At 50.1% G+C, this 19,623-nt stretch overlaps 1 protein-coding gene across 2 annotated transcripts in view; it reads left to right on the top strand.

Annotated features, from left to right (window-relative positions):
- The window catches only part of CTBP1 (C-terminal binding protein 1), a 1,060,098-nt gene extending 1,042,169 nt beyond the window's left edge, over window positions 1-17,929 (top strand). For both annotated transcript variants that reach the window (XM_069632164.1, XM_069632165.1), the window contains exon 9: window positions 17,154-17,929. In XM_069632164.1, the coding sequence (XP_069488265.1) occupies window positions 17,154-17,211 (58 nt within the window). In that variant the 3' untranslated portion in view covers window positions 17,212-17,929. The remainder of the gene's footprint in view (window positions 1-17,153) is intronic.
- The last annotated feature ends 1,694 nt before the right edge of the window (window positions 17,930-19,623 follow it).

The following is a 19,623-nucleotide window of genomic DNA, read 5'->3' on the forward strand; positions in this document are numbered from 1 at the left end:
TTCGTGGTAACTGATTTTTCTGCCTAGGTCTGGTAGCTGGTTGTGCCATTTCAGAAGGTGAGGAGCCATATAAGGAATGTGTTCCTTCCTCCTGTGCTGTGGCCACATCATCTCGGCTAGCCGCCATTTTGTCTCCCAGGGATGGGAGTTTAGACGCTGTCTTGTCTGCAAGCTTTTCCACAGGAATTTTTGGGAGAACTTGGCTTGGCGCAGAGGCTCGTGGTATTGGCCTTTTACGGCTCTCAAGGGTGTCCTCTGTGCATCTGGAGACCTTGAATATGGACCCAGTAGGCTTGTCACCCTCAGGCCTGGGCCTGGTAATCTGAGTGCGTGCAGGCGCCCCCTTCGGCATAAGCCCATTAACAGAGCTGTGACCCCCCTCAGAAGTTACCTTGGTGTTAGAGATATGAAGTCCCTGCGTTCTGGTTCCGGTAAGGCAAGAGTGGCCCGTGGGCATTAGCTCTAGGAGCCTCGGAATGAGAACCTGTGACACGATCTGATAGACTACTCCCAACCAGTGAACTCCTTGGGTAGGAGTCCTCCAGGTGGGGTGCTCTGGAAAACAAAGTACTTCACTTCTGAGGTCTTAATTTCCATCACATGAAGTCCTTCAGGTGGTCCAGAAGTGTTCTCGAAAAGATCTCCCTCCACCTAGATAACCACTTTGCAGCGAACAATGTGTTAAGGCGTTGCACGATGCACAGCTGTCCTGACGGTAATCAAAGACCAGGCACTCCAGACAGAGCATGTGGGTATCTAAGCCCTGAGAGGAGCGATCACAGGATGCACAGCTGGCCCATCTGCGGTTCAATTGAACGCCACGAGCCAATTCCCTATCCAGGGCGACTCTTTCTGATGCTCCAACGCGAGCCCAATAACAACCCATTAGCGTTGAGAAAGACTTTGGTTGAAACGCGCGTCGGCTGTTTTTTCTGTGTTATCACCATAGCACACTGTGCCCCATGTGCCATACTGCACTTGAATCAATAAATAACAATGCACAACCAAAACTCAAGAATATAGTGTAAATATTTACTGACAATTCAGGAGCACCTACTCCCTGCCAGCGCTAGCAACTAACAAGGTTTTGCCGCTCTACCAAGTACTTTCAAAACCCCTGGGATCCTTGGAGTCTGGCTTCCTGACAAAACCACGTGCTAGGCTGCAGGCCAAATGCTCACCAAAGACAACTGGGTTGCGCAGGGGACCTGCTCGTTCCGGCACCAAACTCCCTACTCCTCCTAATCTTTATAAATATAATCCCACCCCTGTAGAAAGAACACAGAGTATGGCAATATAGAAGGATGCAGCACTCTGGGTAATGAAACAGGGGTGAAAGGCAATCAAAAACCACAATGTTCTTAAAAACGATATGTTCTTGTGCAAAAGAAAGATTAAAGGACATCTAACCAGTCTCTAGGGCCCACAGGTGGACCAGGGGAACAGTTAGCAGTCAATAATACCTTTTGCTTTTCTTGGTGGTTTGACAGTGGGCCTCATTCCGAGTTGGGCGGTAAGTATAGGCGATTACCGGCATGGCGTAAAGAGCGTTTCCGTGCTGGCACTAGACCGTAAAAATCGGCCTAATCCGACTTCGCGTGCACGCGCTTTGCCCATGCCGGTAATGTACCGGAGCGCCATGCCGTAAAAGGGCCCCAAAAGCCCTTACCAGCAACAAGCGCACCGTACATAACACTACCGACATAGAGAAATTATCGGTAACCGTAAATAGCGGTCCCCGCTATTTACAGTCACCGTTAAAAAACGGAACCGGAAAAAACGTCATCGCACAGGAACGGGAAGGAGCACGGCGGCCATCTTTAAAATCACAATCCATTGCCATCCTCTCCATACAGGACCCGGAGGCATATAGTGATCAGAGAAATAGGCATTCGAGACCAGCATCATGCCCAAAGCATTAAAAAAGGGTGCTGCACGCATAAGGAAGGAGCGCTTTACCCAGGATGAGCTCCAGATACTGGTGGACACTCTGCACGAACATGCAGACACTGTATTCATCAGTGATATGCAGAGGCCCACCGTCGTCAGGAAGAAAGATATCTGGGCCTTGGTAGCACAGATGGTGAGCGCAGTGGGAAACACCCCCCGCACCACCAAGGACTGCAGGAAACGGTGGGATGACCTCCGTCTCAGGGTGCGGGCCATCCTCTCGGCAAACAGAAGTCAGGCCCTGGAGACATGAGGAGGGCCAGGTTCCCCCATCAAAATGATGCCGTGGGAGGAAACGTGTGCGGCCATGATGGGCACAGAAGCCATAGAAGGGGTTGGAGAAATGAAGTGTGGTGCAGCGTCATCCACTGAAGGAGGTGCGTGTCATGAGTCAAGACAGAACATGCATTCCTAAAGTAAGTCACTGCCAAGGGCTGGGCAAGGTGTCACGTCATGGTTGGACATCCCCCCCCCCCCAATGAAATCATGCTGTAACAAGTGGGACCCAGGCTGATGTCAGGTGCAAGGCTGTAACCCATATGGCCCATACCACACAAAGAGGCCGAATCTGTGAGGCACATGGGGCAGTGATTGTGATTGGGCAGTGATTGTGAACATTGTGAATGTGAGTCATCACAGTACTCCGCCAACATGAGTGACCCAGACATCTGCATGCATTTACCATCCAAGCCCAGATGATTGTCCCACTCACCACCCAAATGTCAACAAACCGCTGCAATCCCATTGTGATACCATAGGCAGGTAGAAATGCTGACCCCCAAATCATTGCTCATGCCGTCTCTCTCTTCCCCCCCACAGGCAGCGAGCATGACAGCGAGGACCAGGAAAGCACCCGGGCCAGTACCTCCAGGGGCAGAATCAGGGGCCACTGTATACCTGCAAGCAGGAAGACAACACAAGCAACACCACCTGCTCCAGCAACCCCCATGGGGGGTGCATAACCCCCACCCGCACCTCTACCCATGCCTGCAGTGCCGCTGGACACATGTCCCACGCTGCACTCTGAGGAGTCCAGTGTGGCTGGTGAGAATGCAGCCATGTGCCTCCTCGATGTGCCAGACAGCCCCCCATCAATATCGGGAGCCAACGTGGAGGACACCAATGACATTGCCCATACCCCTGACACACCATCATACAGCCAGGTGGCACACAGCGACTCCGGGGAGAGTGATACCCCAGGGCTCACAGGGCAAGGAGTACAACCTGCCTGTCCTGTATCCACTTCCCCTGCAGAAACTCCAGAAAGGCCTGCAGGCCCAATACCAAGCCTGCCAAGCACATCGGCCACATCTGCCATGGATGTAGTGCACTCCCAGCATCTCACATGCCTCATTGAGGATTTCCTCAGGGACAATCACGAATCAAGGGTGGAGTGGCGAGGTGATCACAGCGAGCACAAACCGGCTCTGCGACGTCCTTGGCCGGATCACAGATGCCCTGGAAGCAGCACATCCCAAACCACAGCCCCAGCGGGAGGACCCACCTTCACAAAGCTCCTCCACCCAGACCAGCCCGGTCCGTCGTTCACTGCGTACATTGTGCCGCCACGACATGGATCCCCCTGGCTCTGGGAGTGCACATTGACCATGCTGGCACACACATGTGGCCTATGTTGTCCTAATGGAACTATTGTGGGGTTGTTGTGGGGGGAGGTGGAAGGGTGTGAGGGTGTGTGTGGGAGTTGGGGGAGAGAGAGAGGGGGGTGAGGGTGTCTGTGGGAGTTGGGGGTGGTGGGGGTGGGGGGTGGTGGTGGAGGTTTTGTTGTACACGTTTGAACATTATCATTCAATACACCGGTTGATCATCCAAAAAAACCAGAGTGGACATTGATCATTGTGCATGTGTCTTTTAATGTCTCACAGAGCATGGTGTACATGTATCCCCACACCCAGTGCCTGATGTCCTGTCATCCTCACACCCTCAGCTGACTTGTGAGTCAGAAATATTGTCTGATCAATGATTGCCGCACGGCACGTCCCTCCTGTGCATCGGCACCGTGATGCTTTCCTGCCATTCCTTCCTCCTCCCCCTCATCATCATCTGGTGGTAGCAGTTCCACGTCAGGGGGCAGTGGCACGTTCCGACAGATGCACATGTTGTGCAGCATTACACATGACATGGTGATCTTAGACACCTTCTCGTGGCTGTAGATGAGTGCCGCACCCGACCGGCTGAGCCAACAAAATCGTGCCTTCAACAGGCCGAAGGTCTGCTCTATCACCACCCGTGTACGGGTATGGGATCTATTGTAGTCCTCCTCGTGCCTGTTCTGTGGGTTGCGGACTGGGGTCATGAGCCACGGCTTCAAAGGGTAGCCAGCATCACCTGCCTGAGAGTGGAATGAAGGTAACTGTTTGTAAATTCATGGTGGAGAACTGTACTAGTCTTACATGGCAGCAGGTGATTACTGGCCATACACACATGTCCCAGTATGCATTCACCCCATTACTGGCCCGGCTATGTGTCCTGTGCAATGGAATGATGGATGAGGTAGCTTCTTCATGATGGGTTATGGTGTGCACTCACGTCTTGTTGCATGTGCATCGTATATGCATGCAGCAGTGTTGGACTGCATTCATTGATGTGTTGTGCGAGTTTTGGTGACGGGGGTTGGATGTAGTTAGTAGCATACTTATCATTCTGCACTGATCTGTACCATGGTGACTTGCAGCAATCCTATGGGTGTGCAGGACCAGTGACACGCTGTGGGATCCCTGTTAGACTCACTTTTATGCACTCCCAGGGATGATTGTCCTGTGTGGTGAGAAGCAGAAGTCTGCAACATGGTGCTATTGCACTGCATGGTGCAGGATGCCCTTACGGTGTGTAAGGGCCGCCGATGAGTGGTGCATGTGTTGTGGTATTTGGCCAGGTTTCCTGTTAGTCATGCTGTGTTAGGTGTCGGCTCTAATTCATCACTGTGTGGTTAGGTAGTCATGTGCCGTGTCACTTGCCTTGGGGCACAGTGTTCTGTGAGGTGCACATCGTGCACTGGCGTGAACATTCCCACCCAGGTGAAGTAGGCATCCCCTACCCCCTTTCCCACCCAGGTGAAGTAAAAATCACCCCCCCCCTCTTTCCCACCCAGGTGGAGTATGCAGCCAACATACTAACAGCCCCAATGCACTGCCATGGCCCATTCAGGATACTCACCAAGCAGCCAGGCACGTCGTCCGGCATGTAGCTCCATGTAGAGTGGTAGTGTGGAGTTCCGCAGGACCAAGGAGTCATGAGTTGATCCGGGGTATCGGGCATTGCAATGTGTGATGGCTTTACTGGCATTACACACCATCTGGACGATGATGGAGTGGTATTGCTTGCGGTTGCGATACGGCACCTCCATGGCATGTGGGACCACCAATTCAACGTGAGTGCAGTCGAGGGCACCTATGCAATTTGGCATGCCTGCGAGTGCATGGAAGGCAACTTTTGTATCATATATCTCCTGGGGAGTCCGGGGTAGGGATATGTAGTCCCTTGTGTGGTTGAGGAGGGCATCCAGCACTTGGTTGAGTATCCGGGAAAATATGGGCTGTGAAATGCCATGCATGTGTCCTACTGTATGCTGGTAGGTGCCTGTGGCAAGGAAGTGGAGCACAGACACTACCTTCAGTAGAGGGGGGATGGCAGTGCTTATTTCTATGAGGCTCACTATATCGTCATGTATCAGGTCCACTATGGTGGTAATGGTGTCCCAGTCAAGCCGGTACAGGGTGTGGATCTGCTCTGGTGTGAGGTTGAAGGGGGTGGCTCTGATGCGGGGGATTGGGGGCTGCCGGCGTGGTAATGTTGGCTGCACCGGTAGGGCATGCTGGGCCTGTCTCACCCTCCTTCTTCTCCAGTGTATCCTTTGTGGTGGGGGCTGTGGTTGTTGTTGTTGCTGTTGTTGTAGTTGCTGCCTTGCAAGCAGGGCCTCCAGCTCCAGGAATGCTGCTACAATTAGTATCATCTTGGTGTGGGAGGGGGTGTGGTGTGTGGGTGTGCTCCTTTTGTGCTGTGCCAGACTCCATTGCCTCCACCTGTGTTGATTGAGGGCACCTGTGCCTCTTGGAAACACTGCTCAGGGTTCTTAACACCTTCTCGGCGATGCCGTTATTTACTCCATGCCGGTAAGGTATTTTGCGGCCTTGTGGAGGCCGTTTTTTGCGGCCTTGTGGAGGCCGTTTTTTGCATGTCCGCATTACTTGGGATCAGCTCCGGTTTACGCCATGCCGCTAATTTCGGCATGGAGTGTTGGGCGCGCGCCACTAGACCGCTGTTTACGACCTCGTACTTTACGGCGCCGTAAATAACGGTCTGGTGGGTCAGAATAGCCCATAACGGGAAACAATGCCGGTAATCCTTTTCCGGCATCGTTTTCCCCTTACCTCCTAACTCGGAATGACCCCCAATGTCGAACCAGGCTTCCCTGTGCTGTTCATGGGGTTCGACTCAGGCTCCAATGTGGAAGTGGAGTTCTACCATTTGGGAAGCGGGTGTCAAGCTGAAGTTTGCTGTGATTCAAACCGGCGTTCAAAGGAGTGCAGATTGGGAGGATCATGAGGGTTGGTTCGACAGTCTGTTCGATGGCAAAGGTGCTGGATACAGGATGTGTAGTTCAAGTCAGCTGGTTCAATGATGTGCTCGATGAAGGGCAGATTGTGAGGGCCACCAGGGTCAGTTTCAAGGTGAAGATCTTTGTGGCTGGATGCGCAGTTTATGTCGGGTGGTTTGATGCATTTGTCAATGGACACGGTTCAATGTGGATTTGCAATGTAGATTCTGGCAGTTCGAAAAGTGGTTTGAACACGGCAGGTGTAGCGATGAGTTGCAAGTTGAGGCAGTGATGCGTTCATCTGGTGCAGTTACAAACTGGTTTGAGCGTGCATCACAGCCACTCGAAGATCGGGAGAGTAACAAAGGCAGCTCTGGAGGGTCCTGTTGGTTCAATGGGGTCGAATGGGCTCGAATCACAGCTCCCTGCAGCCCGACAGCGAAACTTCATGGGATCCTGGCTGTCTTGGATCTATTTTGCTTTGAGTTTCAAACCAGGGACTTAAGGACAAGGTGTATCTTTTTCTTGGCTGCCAAACATGGGGAAGACTGGCACACACCTGCAGGGGAACTTCAACACAGTGAGGCCCTGGAGACCAGTGTGGTTTACTGAGAGGCACGTCATGCTCCAGCATCCATTAGCAGGTCACCATTGGCCGCCAAATGCCATGGGGATGGTTGGGGAGAATAACCTGCCTCCCTCTGCCTTGAACACTCAGTCTTAACCTCACTGATGGAGGCCTTTGGAATGGCAACTCTCCCAACTGAGGTCTGATGCATTCTTCCTTAAGTGTTTGTCCAAACACGAATCAAGCCTGCATTAGGGGGTCTTATCCCTGTTCCTCATACAAGTGGTTTTTGCTTTTTGATATCATAACCAAAATGCTTTGTGCAAAAGGAAATGGAGTAGACAGGGAGGAAAGAGAGATAGGGTGAGAAGAGACAAGGTGGTGGAATCTTCCTCTAAATATGCCGAGCTTCCTCTGTCTACTCTAACTCTGCCCATGTCCCTAATCAATAGCATTAAGGCCCTTTTGATATGCAGTACCCTGGTGTAAGTCTATTCCTTTTGGGGTGGGTGTAGCCCTTCATTCCTGTTTCCCAGGGCAGTGCCTTCTGGGAGGCTGTCGTGCTGAAGAGAGGTGTGTTACCAGGCCAAACAAAGGAACAAAAGAGAGGCACAGTTATTCAGTCTCCTGCCCTGCAAGCTGTCTGACAAGATAACACATAACCCTTCTACAGCTTTGGTGGGCTCACAGTGCTGACACATAATTATATGAATTTGATATGGGATTACAATTATGAGAGATACTAGACACCATACCTTGAACTCAGGAATGCCTTATATTTAAAGTTTACAGCTGCCACCGGGATAGTAACTCTCAGAATTATATGGTTTAGGAAACAGGTGTGTATATCTTAAATATAGCCTCTGCACTGAAGTTGCTTGGCTGTCACTGCTGTCGTCAGAGGGCACCAATATCCTGTAGCCCCTGAACCTGCTCTGTACACCTTGAGAGTAGGTGCTGCGGGTCAGTACACTTTTTTTTTTAAACAATTTTTATTATTTTAAACAAACAACACACCAACATTACAACCATTTAGGACGTTCAGAGGTCAGTATCAAAACATCACATTATATAATGTTATCCTCTGTCCTCCCACCCCCCACAAACTCGAGTCGCTTCAACCGTGCCATCTGCATGAGCGTTCTCAGGTATCTCAGTGCATGTCAATACGTCCGAGTCTTCCTTTGTGTGAGTGACCTGGTGAGGGTTTGCCATTGAGGTCACCAGTTGCCTCCAGGCTATCAAGGGGCCCACTTCTTCTCCCCTCCCCCTAGTAACAGCTTCATACCAAACCACAGTTTCTGCTTCCGCCCATTTCAGGAGGTCTGCCCACCATGACTCCACCCTAGGCCTATGGGCCGCTTTCTAGCACATCGCTATTCTGCGCTTGGCCAAGATATAGGCCAAGTCCTTCATCTTGCTGATATGCTTTGAGTTACGTGGCCTGGGAAAGCCCCCCAGCATGCACGCCCAAGCAGACCCCACTTCCAGCACCACTCCCCCACCGGCTATTTTAGTCTTTATCTCATCCCAGAAACTGTGCACCTCGGGGCAAGCCCAGAACATGTACAACAGCCCCGCCCCCTCCTCTCCACACATGGGGCATTTCTGTATGGTCGAGCCTCCAAAGCTGGCTATTCCTCCGGGGGTCAAATAAGCTCTGTGGGTGACGTAAAACTGGATCTGCTCGAGTCTCGCATTTCGGGACACCTTTTTATGGTACCTTTGAGCTCTATCCCACTGTCCATCAGTCATGGGTTCTCCCACCTCCTCCTGCCAATCATGCCTCAGTTGGAGCAACTCCCTCCCCGCCTTCGCATTCAGGAGCTCATATATCCTAGATATTTCGTGCCCACCCTCCGAGACATCATACATCATATCCAGGGTAGCATCCAGTTCTTCCGCTAGCACCGTCTCGGGCCAAGGCTCCCTCACCCGTTTCTTAAGTCTGGTATAAGTAATGTACTGGCCTCTATGTACCCCTGTCTCATCCTGCAGCCTCTGGAATTCCACTGCCTCCCCCTCCTGCCATATATCTCCTAGGGTAGCTAGGCCCACCGGTTCCCAGTATCTGCGGATCCCTTTGAACAGTTGGAAATCATTCCCGCATAGTGTCACCAGCGGGACCTGCTGAGAGAGCGGATTTGGGTCTCCCAGAGTTCTCCATGCTCTGTGCCAAACTTTCCAGCCCAATACCAATAATCTTCCCATCCCCCCTATTTTAGTTTTATGCAACCACACTGTCTCTCTCAGGAAGTATGGAGCTGCATCACTTTGCAAAAGCCTAGCTTCTGCCGAGTCCTCTGCAGACAACCACCTAGTCACATACAGCAGCTGTCCCGCCAAGTAGTACAGTTCAAAATTCGGCAGGTTTATGCCCCCCTTATACGCATGTGTTCTGTAGCTTCCACAGGGCCACCCTATTCCTGGAGTTACCCCATATGAAGCCTCTGTACATACCCTGAAGTCTCGCGAAAAAGCGTCTGGGGATCAGGTACGGGACATTCACAAAAAAGTGCAAGAGCCTGGGCAGGACCACCATTTTGAGCAGCGCTACTCTTCCCATCATAGCCAGGGGTAATCTAGACCAGAACGTCATGCTTCTTGATTCCCTCAGTTGCCTTCTCCGTGTTATGTTTGTGCTCTGTCTCTGTCCTATGGTAAATGTTTACGCCCAGGTATCTGAAAGTCTCGGTCTGCCAGGGTATCTGCAGGACGGGCAGCCTTGTCAGTGGGGTATTCCTGTACCTTCACAGGGGGAGCAGACTAGACTTCCCAGGATTCACCGAAATGCCAGAGAGGGTGGCATAACGCTCCATCACCTCCAGCACATATTGCAGATTCTCCTCTGGGTAGTGCAAGTAAAGGAGCATGTCATCAGCGTACAGTGATATCAGGTGTGTACCTCCTGTCGTGCGAATCCCCACCTCCCCGTACTGTTGCCTCAGGCAAATTGCCAGCGGCTCCAATGCCAAAATATACAACCTGGGTGACCAGGGGCATCCTTGTCTGGTCCCCCTACTGAGTTGCCATTTATCTGAAATTATAGCTCCTGTTTTAACTCTCGCAATCGGGGAGCTGTAAAACATCCAGACCCACCTGATGTATCCTGGTCCCATCCCGTATCCTCTCAGGGATGCCATCAACCATGGCCACCGCACTGAATCAAATGCTTTAACCGCGTCCAACGACACGATAGCCAACTCGCCCGAGTCTTTGTCGGCTTGATCAATGATATGTCGCAGCCTCCTGTGGTTGTCTGTAATATTTCTACCAGGAACGTAGCCTGTTTGGTCCGGGTGTATCAGCCCGCCAATCACCCTAATTAAGCCTATTAGCCAGCACTGTCGTGAGTATTTTACTGTCCTTATTAAGCATAGACAAGGGCCTATAAGACCCGCACTCCACGTCCGGTTTCAGGAGCGGGATGATCACCGCCACACCGAGGGACGCCGGCAGTTTCCCCTGCTCATAAGCTTCATTAAACATGGCCAGCAGTGGTTGGAGTAGCTCCTGCTTGTATGTTTTATAGAACTCACTAGGTAGCCCGTCCGACCCAGGCGCTTTACTTGTGGGCAGGTGTTGGATCACCACCTCAAGCTCATCCGAGGTGATGGGGGAATCTAGATCTGCGCGTTCTAGGTCATCCAAAGTGGGCAGCCCTATGTCGCCTATTGTTTCCAGTATTTCTTGACTCATATCTTCCCCTGCATCCTCATATAATTGTTTGTAATATTTGAGGAACTCTTCATTTACCCCTTCTTGAGTATTACAGATATGTCCTTCAGCATCCCTGACTGCTCTGATCACTTGGTGGGGTATCTCATTTTTATATAACCAGGCCAATAGTCTTCCCGGCTTATCCCCCCCGCATGTTGCCTCTCTATATATTTCTTGTAGTTAAGTTTGCATAATCTGCCCGAGGGTTCACTACAGGCCAACTGCAAGTCCCTTATCTTGGTGCTGTCCTCTCGGGTAGTCCCTTCACTTTGTGTCAGGCTCTCTAGCTCTCTTTCTGTTTCCTGCACTTCCCGTTCAATACCCCCTAGGAGCACCTTGGATTTTGATATAGCCACCCCGCGCACCACCACCTTAAATGCCCCCCATACTGTGCCCACAGAGCGTACACTGCCCGTGTTGAATTCAAAATATTCTTCAATGGCCTCCCTCAGGTCCTCCCGAAATCCTGCATCCTGTAGAGCCTCAGCTCTGAGCCTCCATGTTGTGGATTCGCGCTCTGGGGGGGTTGATGTCTCCACTCTATGACCAAGGGTGAGTGATCGGAAAGTACCCGAGCCTTGTATTCCGCGCCCACCATTTCGCCTACTATCTCGGTGGCGGCGAACACGTAATCCAGCCTCGTGTGCAGATCATATGGCGCTGCGTAATGCGAATATCGCCTTTCCATTGGGTGCAACCGTCTCCACACATGCTCTAAGCCAAGGTCTATCAACAGCGTCTGCAGTGCCTTGGCTGCTGGCGCAGGCCTTTCTAACCTGTCATCTGACCTGTCAATGCTGGGGTTCAGGGTGCAATTGATGTCCCCTCCCCACACCATTGCGCCACCCACCGAGGGGCTGATTTTACTATACAGGGACCTAAAAAATGCCGCCCTATCATGGTTGGGGACATACAGATTTATAATGTTAACTTCTCTGTTCTCCAGGAGCCCCGCCACCACCACCAGTCTACCTTCTGGGTCTGACGTTGATCTGAGCAACTGAAATGGTACATGCGGCGCCACCCATGTTCTCACCCCTCTCGCATATGCTGAGTATGTGGCCCCTGTGACGTTGCCCTTCCATTTTCTCTTAACTACCTCCAATTTCTCCTTGGTGAGGTGGGTCTCCTGTAGCAGAGCTATGTCAATTTGCACCCTCTTTAGATACATCATCACCTTATTACGTTTTAAGTAACTATTAAGGCCCCGCACGTTCCAGGTCACAACTCTGAGATTACCCAATGCCATTGACTTGATTCCCTTCCTTTCCCCACTTCCTCCAATGTCTTCCAAGAAGGCCCGATTTCCGACTCTTAACCCTCCCAACCTCAACTACTCCCCCCTCACCTTTTTCCCAGCCCTACCCCACTGCACACAACCCCCTTTCCCTATCCTCCCTACCCAACCCGAACAAATGCCCAGCTCCATCCCTGGATCTCAGGCGAGCCGAGGACTAGGACCCCGCGGGCGTCACCGAACTAACAGTGACCTAACTAAGCAAGATGCTATGGGGTTCGAGGGGTGTCTCCCAGGAGCTACTGCTTGTTTGCTTTTAGCGGATCTTGCAGGCCAATATTTCTACCGCACATTCCCCACAGGTTTATTTAGCACTATACTCTAGTCCCAGTGTCTTGTGCTGTGTCACCTAAGATGACCAAGCTGCATGTTACTTATCTTCCGCAGCTTCTGTCTGGATCCCTGGTTACTGGGGGCGACCCTGCATGTCCAGCCAGTCCATAGAACCTCCGGCGTCTCGAAAAACATTGTTTTGTTCTTGTGGAACACTTTCAATTTGGCTGGATAAAGCAGCATATATCTGTGACCAGCCTTTTTCAATCTCCTTTTCACTGACCCAAAGTTCATCCTGCTGCGTTGTATGTGCAAAGTGTAGTCTGGGTACGCTGTGATTTTCGCTGGCCCCCTTTCGATCATACCTCCCTTTCGGAAGAATTCAAGTATCTTCTCTCGGTCCCGGTAATTTAGTATCTTTGCGATCAGCGGCCGCGGGGGGTTTCCCGGGGGTGGTCTCCTCGTTAATGCCCGGTGTGCCCCTTCAAACCCCTGGGTCAATGCACCACCAGCTATTTCCTGCAGGAGCATGGACTCCACATATTCCGTCAGGTTAGGCCCTTCCATTCCTTCCTGCAATCAAACAATATGAATGTTATTGCGTCTGGCACGCCCTTCTGCCTCCTCTGCCCTGTTCTCCAGGTTACCCACGCACTGCACCAGGGCATGAAGTTCTGATCCGTGGGCGGCGCATGCCGCCGTATTTGGGGCCATCTCCTTTTCCAGGTTTCCGGTGCGCTCTGCAAGTGTCCTCACGTCCTGTATCAGCAGGTTAACTTCTTTCTGGACCGCTCCGATCTTGAGGTCCAGTCCTACTTTTAGGACATTCATTGCCAAGCCCAGTTTAGTGTCCCAGGCAATCTTCAGGTCCACTATTGCTGCCAGCACCTCCTGGATCATGCCCGGTGTCTCCGCTGCCGCCGTGGCGGTGTTGTCTGTGCCTTTGGCCGCTTCCGCCCCTGGAGGTGTCCTGGCGTAGGTCTCCAGCGTCGGCTGCTTGGTCCTGGGTCTGACGATTTTGTTGGACATTGTGTTGTGCCGCACGGACATGTATCGGCAGCGCCAACCCACTACGAGCTCCAACGTGGCGTTAGGCCACTCTCTGCATTCAAGGGCTGCTTTTAGTCGTGTTCTGGTATATCCCTGTTGCACTCCGCCCTCCTAGAATGGGCTGTGTCCTCCCCCGTATCTGCACCCATGCAGTATTACTCATCCAGGCCCTGCCGTGTCTCCTTGAGTAGCCAGTTGTTAGGTGCGCTCCTCAACTTTGGCCCTCCGCTGGCATCAGGGCACACCAGCCTGCAATCTTGTGCTAGGTGCCTTCTCTTGGCACCCAGACATTTGTGGATGGGTCCAGTAGGGGCCAGCCCCCTTGTGTCTTCAGGCCACCCTATTCAGATCTCCCCCCGCAAGCACATACCATTACTGCTGGTCGTTACATAAGTGTACGGGCCAGTGTCCCCCACTTGCCGTGCCCTTTGGTGCGAGTGGTGTCCTTTAGGCTGGTGTCTTCCAGCGGCGAGGCTTAGCTCCACAGACGCTGCACTCAAGGCCAGTCCGCTACTGCACAGGGCGTGCCTCTTTTTTGTGGGCCTATTTACAGGCTGACCACTATGTTGGTTTCACAGTGTACCTTGTTTCATTTTTGGTACGTTATCCCTGCATTGCTGTCTTGTATGGTGTGGTCTGTGAAGTTGTGTAATCTTTGGGCTTGTGCAGGGTCTGGAGTTGTTGTGTCCGTTATGTGGGTGCAGTCAATCTTCTGCTGATAGTGCCTGTCAGGGTGAGTGCCGGATCAGCCGGAGCCCATAGACACCCGTCTTTTCGGCCGCGCTCCCCCATGCAGTGCAGCCCTCTCTCTGGGGTCTCCCTACTGGAAGAAGCCTGCTGGTGTCGTGGGTCATCTGTGCTTCCCTATTTTCCAGAATATTGCTTCTTCGTCAGTTTCACTTCCAACGTTCTCTGCAGTCCACACCGTGAGCGCGCTCCTTGCAACGCTGTTGCATCTCAGTGTATTCCTTTAATACATGATCAGTGCCTTCGTCTTTTCATGTAATTTTGCCGCCTCGGAGCTACGCTTCTCCTCTGGTCTCTGGGGCTACACTTCAGAGCTTTAGTAAGCCCATCTGTTTGTTTGTTTTTTTGCAGCTACATGAGTATTCCTGCAGGCAATCCGGGTACAAATACCAGCGGCAGTAAAAGTGTGCTTTGTGTGTTGTTGCCGAGAGTGTCCGCACTTGGGCTGGCCTTCCTGCAACCTGCCTACCACGCAGTCCGGTCCTGCCCACAGCTGGGGGGGGGCTGCGCTGCTCGCGCTGTCTCGTTTTTTCCTTCGGTGCATCTTTCCAGTGCTCAGGGCCAGTCCTCCCTGTCACCTGGTCCCAGTCACGCACGGGGTGCTTCGAGCCGGCTGTATCACCGGTCCCCCAGCGAGCCAGATTGCATTGGCTTCATGATGCAGGGAACCTCACATTCGGCAGGCTCTGCTTCGCGGTGCCGCAGCTAGCAGCGGTCAGAGCGTTCCAGCTGCTCTATGCGTTACAATCCTTTGTCCACAGGCAGGTCACCATTTTGGATCTGTCGTGTGCACACCGTGCCGATCTTCTCCGGGCTTCTTTGCCTAGGCCGCTCCACCGTTCGGAGTCATGTTGCCCTCCAGCTGTGCCCTGCAATTTTGCACGCCTGCTCCACCAATTATAGCACGTTTCAGCAGCAAATACTCATAGTTTCAGTCCGGATCATATCAGGATCGACGGGAGACCACCAGGACACGTCCTTCTACATGGCCTTGTAGCCACGCCCCCTGGATCAGTATACTTGTATATGTGTGCACTATGCTTATCAGGCCCGCCCTTTCTGAGACAGAATTGCCTGTATCATATTATTATTATAAAAAACAAAAAAGCCATGGCTTCTACATCCTTGCCAGATGTCAATCCTTCAGGGTATTTGGCCTTGGTCGTTCCCAGTAGAGTGGCTCTCAAACGCTTTTATATTTTAAAAGCCCTAAGTCACTATGGGTAATTCAGGCCTGGACCCCTTGCTAACTGTGCCTTAGAGACGCTCATCTTCACCTCACTGATGAGTTTTTGGAGTTTGTGATGGTAATCTTGTTCAGAGGAGAATTGCACTGCACTTTGGGGCTGGAATTTTCCTATGGGTCAGACCAGACTGATATGCAAACGGATATTTCCTCTGTGAAACATACATTGAGGTAAAACCTGGTTTTAGAGTCATAGAATAGGTTATTTGGGCACGTTGGTTCTCAGTAGAAAGGCTCTCTCCTTTCTGTACAAATTAAATGAAGTTTAAGCAAGCGGCCTCAAACTTCCTATCTCTTTTAGTCTTAGGGGCTCATTACAAGATTCCCAGTATCCCACCAGTAATTCCAGTGGGATACCGGGAAACTGCCCCTACCGTCTCCGCTGCCTGATATCCCTGTATCACCAGGATATTACGGGCGGCGGAGATGGCGGTAAATTCAGATTCCATGGAGTCCCATGCAATGGGATTGCCGGAATGACCGGCACCGGTAGTACTATCGGTGCCAGTTATTCTGGATGTATCTGATTTCTTCGAATATATTTCTTCTAATGGAGATTTCACAGAATCCATTTCACCAAAAAATAAAATCTTTTTACTTTTTCTACTTTTTTATGTGGGTGAAGACCCTCCACAGCAACCCCTCACCCCTCCTTACCCTAACTTATACTCTTACCCCACACCCCACCTATTATGCATGACACATATACTATTTCCCCTACTTTTTTTCAGTTAAATATATTTGGTGAAATCTCATTAGAGGAAATGGTATTCGAAGAAAAGTATGGAAACGGTTATTCTGTCATTTTTTTGTCGGTAGGTTCCTGGTCAGGTCTGCCAATAGCTCAGTGCCCCCACCGGCAAACTCGGGTTTCCTCGGTCTGCTAAAAATGCTGGTGCTGGTATTACCAGCAATTTTTCCGGCATTTCTAGCAGACCGGGGACCTCGTATGGTGGCCCTTAAATGCGTTTTTCTTTGTGTTATAATGACTGGAGCAAAACCGGACTGCTCCATTCCTTTCTACTGAATTAGCAAAAATGGTGGCAGATGGATTTGCTCCATGCTGGTGCCAAGTGCCAATTTTACGGCATATGGCCATTGGATTAAAGCAGATGAACATTTTAGACTAATTGTTTGCAGTGTATCAGTCACGACCCACATTAGGACAAAGGCTCTGGTGGCACAATGTGTTATATGCTTATGACTTTCAGTTCAATAGTCCTACAATACGGGGTGCAATCAGTTGAACGACAAAATACACAAGAACAGGGTCTAGATATTTACAACTGCCAGGCGTCTGCACATTTGACACAGATTAAGCAACAAACATGATAACCGTTCAATTCTCAGCACTTGAAGGGGCACCACTTATTTACAGTATGAATCAATATTGCGAAAGAGATTGGAGCAATATATGATAGTTGTTTTGTATATACTGTGTTGCTTTGCTATCGCTGCATTATTATTGTGTCCTGTCAATCTGGCTATGGACAGACACTGGTACAGATGCTTGTACATTATTTTAATACACAATTGCTCCTTTCAGCAAGATTTCTGAGAATAGTGAATGATAAATAACACAGTGGCTTAAATGATTTGTTGTATCATTTGTGCTTGTGAACGTACCGTTTTGCAATTTGATTTCTGTACTTGATTGAATGTTGGCCAAACCGGGTATTATAACATGTAGAGTTCTTCTTCTCCCATTTTACTGCTTCTAACCCGCCTACTTTTCCGTCTTTTACAGATTGTTCGGCCCTCCTCTCCATACTGGCGGGGAACATTTGTACTACTGGGCTCCTTAAAACAGGCATCAGCAATCAACTATCGGAGCTTTGACGACAATCTGGATCATGTTGAGACGGCCATCTTAGCCTTGTCCCACTTGGCTACTCCCGCATGGCTACTGCCAAGCAAATGTGATGATGATCATGGCTAGGTCCAACAGCATGAGAGATGGGACAAACTGTTGGTGGTTCCACTAACTCTTTAAACAGGTTCTTATGACAGCAGGAACATGTATGAGCTTGAAGCCGACAATGACACCACAGGACAGACTCGGATTTCCGTTATTTTTCCTCAGTGGGTTGAAGCCAACCGAAATAATGACATAGCGGCCATTTTGTTTTATAAAATACATTGTTTGTTTTAGAATTTTTGTAGCGCTCCACAGTTTGTTTCACCTCATGATCTGCTCGGGAACCGGTCAAAACATTGTCTTTTAACCTGGAAAGAGGCAGGGGAAAATGCTTCATGAATTTAGGACTCTTGCCAAGCTTCTGTTCGGGTATTCCCGCTCAAGAGCCACCCACAGTTTGTGAACCGCAGGGTGTGCAATTTTGTTCCAGGGAATGAAAGCCTGGCAGCAGTGAAGCTACTTGCCTGGGTATGATTACTTCAGCATCTGTGTTTCCATTCAAGAAATAATTTCTCTTTCATTTAATTTGCAGACTTGTTGCTGTGTTGACAGGCTTTTCCTGCTACCGGGATCGCTGAAATATAAAACATGTCTTTTTTCTTAAAGAGTTGCTCAGAGTGTTCTGTAAGCTCCAATTAATTTACTGTCTTTGAATTACATTGAGACGTTGACACGAAGTCGCCCTTCCTCCTTCCAAATTGCAGCTTTCACGTTAAACTCTGCCACACAGCTGATAACTCTGCCAGGGGAGCCGGAGCTGTTTGATCCCCTGTCAGTGAAACCGTACATAAAATGAATCTTTGCATTGAGAGTGCCTGAAAGTGTGGGCAAAGGAAGCATGGTGTTTTTTTATTCCATCTAGGCCTTTGCTATTCACTTCTGTATCTCTGTTTGAAGCAGGAAATTTCCCAATTGAGGGAGGGTTACCAGCACCTGACGCCATCAAACTTTGGGGTTGTGTTAACGACTGGGGCGGAAGTACTTTCTTTAAGACAAGATCTCTTTAAAAGATGTTGCACCCACATAGACTACTGTAGCAACGTGCACGCTGGTCCACCAACGCAACTGCTAAAACAATACTGCTCCAAAGAACCTGAAGCCGGGCTGGATGTAGGCCTGAAGAAGCAAGACCATCTGACTGGCAGGCGGAACTATCTCCATGGCTGTCAATCTAAGAAAGGGGCAAGTTCAACGATTCGTTTAACTTGCACAGAGTTTAGTGTTCAGCAGTCTACAGGTACCCGCACAAGTTAACAAGCGCAATACCCGAACTAAGACCCGGATATCAAAATTCACAGGGCTCCTTGCTCAAGCAAGTTGCAAGAAAACACGGTAGTAAACCTCTATCTTAACTTAGTCCCACACTGTTGAGCAACTTTGTTCGGGAATATAAAGTAAGATTTATAAAAACCCTGAAAGCATTGTATGTATGGGATTTTATATAGCGCAAGTCTACTTGCAAAACATCAAAAGGATACAGTAATGGAGTATAATAATGTGATTACAAATAGAAAGGTTGGAGTTAGAAGGATATGGAGGGATGGGAGAGGGAATACACATGGTTAGATTCAGGGGATATCACTTATTGAGGGTTAGGGAGGTTCAGCATCATTTGCACTCCCATTGAAGCTATATTTCTGTGCATTTCCAGCAATCTGAGCTCATATGCACTGTCTCTCGCTCTGCATCAACAATTCCCTCCTTTGCCTGCATTTAATATGAAAGAGAAAGCACATGTGTGACTCCTTTTAATCTCCCAGAAGACTCTAACACAGCTATGAAGAAATGTCTGCTGCTTTGCAGGACTACAGTCTGAGTAATGGCTAAGCCACCTACTCAGGCCTCACACCGCTACAGAGCAACAGTGGTCCCAATCATAAAGGTGAAACAGTCAGAGTTAGGAGATTTACCTCCTTTGGCTTTGTGGTAACCTGGGCAGAATGCAGGCTATACTTTTAAGAGGGGTGTGATTGGGATGACAGTAGCCACCCAAACAGCAAAAGTTCAAAGGTTCTAAAATAAAAGAAGGTCCCATCAAGGACCTACAAAATATATATACCTCAGCTAAACACTCAAGAATTAACTTAGTAGACTGAAAAAAAAACACTCCTGTGGAAAGAACACAGACAATGCAGAACATATATTTGATAGCACTCTAGGTACTGGAGCAGTAGTGAATAGGCAAGAAAGTGCAGCTATGTCACTTGAAATTGATATATCCTATTTCGAAAAGTAGCAACATGTTGGCTAATCGTTCACTTTGGTCCAAAAAGTGGACAGGGGTATGGGATCTGGGCCT

The sequence above is a fragment of the Ambystoma mexicanum genome, chromosome 6q, assembly GCF_040938575.1.
Source record: "Ambystoma mexicanum isolate Mex_15411 chromosome 6q, UKY_AmexF1_1, whole genome shotgun sequence".
NCBI lineage: Eukaryota > Metazoa > Chordata > Amphibia > Caudata > Ambystomatidae > Ambystoma > Ambystoma mexicanum.